Raw genomic sequence first — 7,633 nt, 5'->3', positions numbered from 1 at the left:
TTAACTCGATAATCATAATTTCTGTTCAAAATATGTTAAATTATTTAATATTTTATTTGTAAAATGCATGTACATTGTTTTTATTTTCTACTAAAGAATTTATTTGTCTGTTCACCATAACTTTCTTATTTTATATAACAACTGTTAGCTATATTTTTCATATACTATTTTAGATTGCTGTGGCATTGACTTTACTTCTGATGTTTGGAAATGAACTACTGCTCTCTTCTTTACTCACCTGTCTCCTAATGGCCTCACTTATAACACTGAAATTTCTATACCCTGTTTTGATTTCTAATCATTATCGATTTGTTAGCGGAATCATGTCGATGGGTTTTGTCGCTTCATTAACAATAGTTTTGAGAACAAGAACATTGACGACCAAGCATGATGTTAGTAATATGGGTTTGTTGGTTTGCACTAGTATTTTTAGAAGAATATGTTTCGCTTGTTAAGTGTAATTTCATAACTTGTTTATTTTATTTCAGGCTCATATTTTAAACATTCTGAGATCAAAACTTTCATCTTATAATGATTTTCACACCTTACTATACACGTGTTCTGCTGAGTTTGATTTTCTTGGTTGGGATCCTGTCATAAAACTAACCAAATCACTTATTTTACCAGCAGTAGCATTTATTCTTCTTATTTTGGTTATACACTGTTTTTTCAGCAGCTTGAAATTTCGGTAATGTATATTTTGTAATCTAAAGTAAAATGAAATTTTATAGATCAATATTAACCAATTCTCTGTATTAATATTGATTTTTTTATTTTGTTCTGTCTGTAAGTATGTGGATCCGAATTTGTTGGGAATATGCTGTTGTCATCAGCAAAAGTAGCTGTCAATTTGTCAGGTCACATTGCAAAAGCTTGGAGTAAATAGTTTACAAAATGTCTGTTGACAATTTATTAATTTCAGAACCCCAGCTTTTAACTTGTAGAAGGAACTTCATTCAATCATTCACTCTTTAAATTTTCAGTCTTTTAAAAATTATCTTATATAAGATAATATTTGTAGAGTAATATATTTTTTTATTTTATGTAGTATACCTCGTTGTCCTTCTGTACCTTTTTTGTATAACAGTTGAGCTGATAAGTTCATTGGCTAACATTTAAAACAATTTGATTTTTTTATTTAATATAGTTGCCTTCAAGGGCGATACAACTATTACAGCGGTCATACAATTTTTTGATACCATTTTTAAAGTATGATTTGTCTTTAGCCTCAAAATAGGCCTTAGTTTTGGTGATTACCTCTTCATTGGTGCTAAATTTCTTTCCAGTGAGCACTCTTGAGGTCTGAGAGCAGGAAAAAGTCGCTGGGGGTCACTGGGAGAATAAATTGGGGTTTACTATATAACGGTAATATATAGATATAACAGCTCCAAAAATTGCTTAGAATCATCAATTCGTTATTGTTTTTGGTCGATTGTGAGCTTGTGCGGCACCCACTTTGCACAGAGCTTTTGCATACCCAAATATTCATTCATGATATGTCCAACATGTTTCTTTGATATCTTTAGAGTCTCAGCTATCTTGATCAACTTCACTTTACGGTCATCCAAAATTATTTTGTGGACTTTTTTTATGTTTTCGTTGGTAACAGCCTCTTTGGGGCATCCACTGCGTGCATCGTCCTCAGTGCTCATTTCGCCTCGTTTAAACTTAGCAAACCACTTCTCAACTGTTAATTTTCCTGGTAGAGAGTCCGAATAATGTTTATCAAGCCATGCCTTGGCTTCAACAGTTTTTTTTTTCACCAAAAAGCAATGCTTTATTAACTCACGAAATTCCTTTTTATCCAATTTTTCAAACTAACAAAAGTTGCTTCACTTCAAATGCCATATCTCATAAACTAATAGTCCAACAGCTGTCAAATTTATACACATATCTTATGATGGTTAGGGCTAACTAAAAATCATATGGATTTAATACTAGTAGTGCCATGTATGTGTCAGCCTATGAACTTTTCAGCCCGGCTGTTAGAAAAGCTTTGTACGTACAGTATTGTTATAAATCAAAACTAGAGAAAAATTTTTTATCACCACATAGTTAAGTGTTGTACTCCGAACTTCAACTGTTAGGCAAGAATACTATTTTGATCTATTGCTTGCTCACTATCGAATGTAGAGAATGTATTCATGCAGAAAATAAAAAAAGGTTTTGTTCTTTAAAACAAAAATTTTCCCTCACATTTTATATTTTATTCAGAATGGTTACCTGATCGATTGCAAAATTATCAATCTGTTCTTGTATCCCTGGGCAACATGTTTTACTTTTGGATTAATTGATTTTGTCCTATTATAATTTTAATTTTCAGATCAATAGATCCCCATGTTGCTTATAATATACTGCAGCTTGGTGCTTTTACTGTTATGGCAATAATGATTATGCGTCTCAAACTATTTTTCACTCCTCATTTGTGCATTATGGCATCATTACTTGCCTCACGGAAGGTAAATTCTTATGGATTTATTACACATGACTGTTAAAAAGAAAATTTAAAAAAATTATACACATTTTTTTGTCATAGTATTTCAAAAAACTGCAAAGGGAATATCACTATTCGTTGTTGATTGTTTTCATTGGATGTATGAGTGTATCTGGAGTCTCGAATCTTCTGGAGCAGCATTCTATTCTTGGTAAGCTAAAACCTGAAAGAGATTGATGGATTAATTGATTATTTTGTACAACCAATTAGTTTTAAGTATGGTACTCTAATGGATATGATGGCTATTCGGGGGTGGGTGTGGGTCTCAGAGTGCCTTGTTCTTAACATCGTGGGTTTGATTCCTGACTAGGTAGTTAATATTTATTTCTCAGAAGTCCCTAGAAATGAATCTTGACACACCCACCTCGGTTAGTACGCTTTGGCAACTTCAAGAAAGCCACCAGCAGTTGCCTAACTAGTTCCCTAATGCACTTTCCCTATTGTCGTATACAACATACAACTGCACTTAATTAACTGAGTATACGTAAGCCCAAATTTTTCAGTTCCTTTTTTCAACTTGTCCCTCATTACTTAACAAGTACAGATTAATAGTTACTTTTATTTTTTCTTACTTTATTTTTACCCTTATATTTTAAAGGTGAATATAGTAATATTGAACTGGAAGAGCTGCTTGTATGGATTATGAGGAATACCAATAAAAATGCAGTTTTTGCTGGCCCTATGCCAATTACAGCAGCAATTCTTTTGTCTACCAGAAGGCCAATTGTTAATCATCCACATTATGAAGATGCAATGCTCAGGTATGCTATTCTAAGATATTTCATCTTATTATTGTAAATATAATATTCTTCTTTGTATCATTTAATTTTTATGTTTCAGAGAACGTACTAAAAAAGTTTATTCAGCATTCAGTCGGAAGCCCCCTGAAGATATATTTAAAACTTTAAGCTCTCTACAAGTTGAATATTTAGTTCTATCTGAAACGTGGTGTTTCAATCAAAATAGGTATGAATTGAAACGTATTTATTTTTTAAACCATTGAACAAAAAATGAAGATGGTAAAACAAAAAACAACCCAAATAGTATAAAACTATTTATTAAGCTGCTACGTTTCACCCCACTTTGTAGGACTTCATCATCAGCACTAAAAACAAGGGAAAAAATATAAAGTCATCTTCATCATAACCATTTTATCCCCCTTTACCGCTTGCGCAGTGTGGGGTTACAATTTGCAGAGTCTGGACCATCTCCATCCTCCAACTCCAGTCCATATCCCATCTCCTAACGCCTCCTTAACACTCTCCTCCCAGGAAATGCGATATAAAATAAAAAGTATTGTAAACAATGTAAGAGTATAAGATTACATGAAAAATAAAGTAATCTATGTTACTATTTGAAAAATTATGTAAAAATAAGAAAAGTAAATAAAAGAAAATAGAAATAACATGTTCAAAGATAATTATAAGTAAAAAAGGAATACAATAATAAACGTTAGACATAAAATGAACAGGTAGAGTAATAACAATGAAATAATAGATACAAGATAAATAAAAACAAATATAGTAGAACTAAATGATGGAAAATTAAGAAAATGAGGCAAGAGCAAATATATCAAGGGACAAAATTAGGTCGATAAAAATAAAAATAAAGAAGAAATCAAGAATCCTACCTTATGTCTAGGAAATGAACCAAAAACTGAAGGAAGGCAGAGGATGTTACAAAAAAAAAATTTATATTATAAAAGTCTTATAGTAGGAAATATAAGTAGATATATAAATACTTAATTAATTTAAAAAATATTGAGTTGCTTTTTGATCATCTTCCTTCCATTAATTACTCGCAGTCAACTAATGTTCTTCCAATAAATCAATTATTATTTTTCAGAAGTGGATGTCGTATGACTGATTTGTGGGATGTTGAAGATCCAGAGAACCAAGGAAGGCCTCCTACTTGTCCAAAGCTATTTGTTGGAGTATTTCCATTTCGTCTGGTTTTTAGTAATGATGTATACTCAGTACTAAAACTCCAACCTCCCTATGTTGAACTAAAAGGATTCAACAAATATTAGATCTTATTTTTATGTATATGATGTACATTTGTTATTTATAGATTTTTATAATTTTGTTTTATAAAATAATGTTCCTAATTTGCATTTATTTAGTTGTTTTAAATTATGTGTACATATTACTTGTATAATATTTTATTTTATAGATTAATTTAATTATTTACTTTATTTAAAAGTATAAATTCATGTTGATTTTATAGGTAAAATAAATTTTTGTAAAAATTTACTTTGAGTTCCTTTTAGTTGATTGATTTTATTGTGATAGTTTATTTGAAGTGATGCTAGAACAAACTAATTTGACTAGAAATGTAAATATATTTAAGTAGCGAGTAAATCTTGATCAGAATTTCAACTGATTAGACTAGTGAAAAGGGTAATGGGCCAACTTTAGCAAGGAGTCATCTTGTCTGACCAGTGTGTTATACTCTATTATTTTCATGTCTCTTGTTATAAGCTATTTCCCATATGCCAATGCATTCTGAAATAGCACCTATTGGTTGATGCTACCTGCCTCCTCATCTCATCTGTAACCTCATCACTTGCAATTATCTGTGTACAGAAAGCTATCAACTCGTTCGACTGAATAAGGACCAATCAGAACATAATCTTATACCTCTGATTTGACCAGCAATCTTGTATTTGGTTTAAGAAGTATTAAAAAGTAAGTACTAACTTCCTGGTAGGTATCATTGACAGGAAGGCTTCTACTGCAGCTTTGGACCTCCCAACTATGACAGCCCAAAAATCTGTCTTCTTTTTTTTTTTTTTTTTCTGTGACTTTATCAAAACTGATGTTGAAGAACAAACAAGCTATGGAGTCTCATTGTCGATCACTATTATCTGATATAAATCCTTCGGATAGATTCCTTTTAACATGCATATAATTAAATTATTTACAAATTAAATATAATTTAGGAAAAAGTTGATTGGGTGGTGTCCATTTTAGAGGGTTAGCTCTGTATAGTTAACATCATTCTTACTTGGAAGGTAACTATATAGTTTTGAATATCCTAAGATTAAGATAAATTTTGTTTATTGCTTCCTAACTAACTACCAAAGGTATAGAAACCTTGTATTCATGTGGTAAATAAAAATATTCTCTTCAAAATCAAAAATTTTCACTTAAATGATCAGTTTTAGGCATCATAGAAAAAATTGGTTCCAGGTCAATCTGTAGTCAATTCATTGTAACAACAAAGAAATTTGTTTCCAGTCGTAATTGATGGTATAGGGACTCTACTACTATAGGCCAGTGAGGCACCTGGTAGGAAAAAATGGTGTATCAATGGGCATGGCTGATCTGACAGGCACAGGATTCGGTTTTTTTGGTGTCTCTTCCAAAAAGGCTATGAGTGTGACCCCTACCTTCCAGTAGTTTCATAACTTTGTGGGGTGGTTCCGACCTGCCCAGTCAGTTCAGCTTCTATCGTCATGAAACTGCGTCACACGCGTTTTGATCTGACAGGCTTACCACGCCCGATTACGTCACAAACCTAAGGTCAATATTTTTCACTATGGATAGTAAATTCAAGCACTTCACTGTTTTTCAGTATTTGTGTTAGTCATTCTCGTCAGGTATCATTACCTATGGGTTTATGAATGGGGATCGTGTGCCTGTCAGGCTCACCGCGCCTTTCTGGTGTGTCTTTCAGGTTCATCGCCCCTCTTTCCTAGATTTTTTTATGAATTCTTCAATCTTTATTTCAGTATTTCTTTGATTTTAGGGAGACCACAGTATTCCGGTCTTCTTCGTTTCAACGACGAGAAAGTGTTGCCAACCTACGTCACATGCAAGAATAAATGTGTACTACTGGTTTCTTCTGTACTAGAAAAAAAAAAACCCTGAGGTCATACCTTATTATAATGCTCACAAAACTGGAAGTGACACTGCTATCCAAATGTGCGCCACATACAACGTGTAGCGAAATACACATAGATCGCCAATGACTGTTTACTACACTATATTGAACTTGGGAGGGATCAATTCCTTGATTATTCACCTCCGGAATCAATTGGAATGAATTCCAAGAAGAGTTTTGCCATAACAATTGTCACATGAACTGTGTATCGGACAACTTCAGCGAAAAAGCCAGCTGAAATCCGGCCTTCACACCTTGAAAATTCGTCTCAGGAGATTCCTCTCGGCTGATGATCGTCAAAAATCAACCCCTTCCCACCTTCAAAAGTGGTCCAGATGTTGTGATTGCATGGTGGAAACAGGAATACATCGGCTCACGAACTACTCCTGTGTGAAATGCAACCGAGTAGCTTGACCCTCATGCGAAACCACTCTATGCAACATGCTTTTCAGCCTGTTCTTGCGATCCTTCATCGGCTTTGATAGACGACGACTGCGACTTATTTCTGTCCCTATACATTTCAACTGAACCCTATTTGAATTTTTTTTCGAGTATAAAAGGTCTTATTTTGATTTCTGCTCATAACCATGATATGCGAATTCCGCATTTTGACTTTTTTTGGTTTCTTTACCTAAATAAATAATAAGAAATATTTTATATTTTTCACTACTTGTCTACATCCTCAAGATGATCGGTAATTTTTGGTTTAATTAAATAAGACGAGTTAGGGACTTAACGAGTTTTTATGCATCATGTGCCTGTCAGGCTCACCGCGACCCTATTTTTAAAAACCTTGACCGCGCCCTACGAAGAGTTAACGTGCACTCTTGGGAATGAAAGATAGAGGAATAAATTGTTTTGTATATTCCGGGGTATTTGAATTTCACAAAGCTTTATTTGATTTATTTATCCATGATTTGTAGTTAAGGTTCAAGGGTTCACCTCAGGCTCTCCCTATTCTTATCTTTGATTATAGTTTTATAACTCATTACTCTATATATTTATATGCCAATACGTGAACATTGGTATTTTTGGACCGATAACTAACCATCCTATTAAAGTTTAGCTACATTTGTTTCTTATAATTTTTATTTTTGGATCCAAAAACCACTTCCGTATAAGTCTTTGTTAAAGTTGTCGTTCTTGAGGCTTCCAGGTAATTGAAATTAGTTTGTATTAACAAACAATCTATACTTAGTCCCCCATAAATAGATACTAAACTAGTTTAAATTTTCGTTAATTTCGATCTCGTTT

At 32.9% G+C, this 7,633-nt stretch overlaps 1 protein-coding gene across 1 annotated transcript; it reads left to right on the top strand.

Moving 5' to 3' along the window:
* Positions 1–173: 173 nt before the first annotated feature.
* Positions 174–4,746, top strand: LOC106684303 (protein C-mannosyl-transferase DPY19L1; the record flags this gene model as incomplete). Its single annotated transcript, XM_067047248.1, is given in 7 exon segments — positions 174–392; positions 489–688; positions 2,324–2,459; positions 2,537–2,645; positions 3,093–3,255; positions 3,335–3,460; positions 4,340–4,746. Coding segments are annotated over 7 exon segments (1,137 nt in total), but the record flags the coding sequence as incomplete, so codon positions are not given.
* Between the last annotated feature and the right edge of the window lie 2,887 nt (positions 4,747–7,633).

This window comes from Halyomorpha halys, unplaced genomic scaffold (genome assembly GCF_000696795.3).
Source record: "Halyomorpha halys isolate HHAL.00 unplaced genomic scaffold, Hhal_1.1 Scaffold567.1, whole genome shotgun sequence".
Classification (NCBI taxonomy): Eukaryota; Metazoa; Arthropoda; class Insecta; order Hemiptera; family Pentatomidae; genus Halyomorpha; species Halyomorpha halys.
The sequence above is the reverse complement of the archived record's forward strand: the minus strand, read 5'-3'. Positions and strand labels throughout refer to the sequence as shown.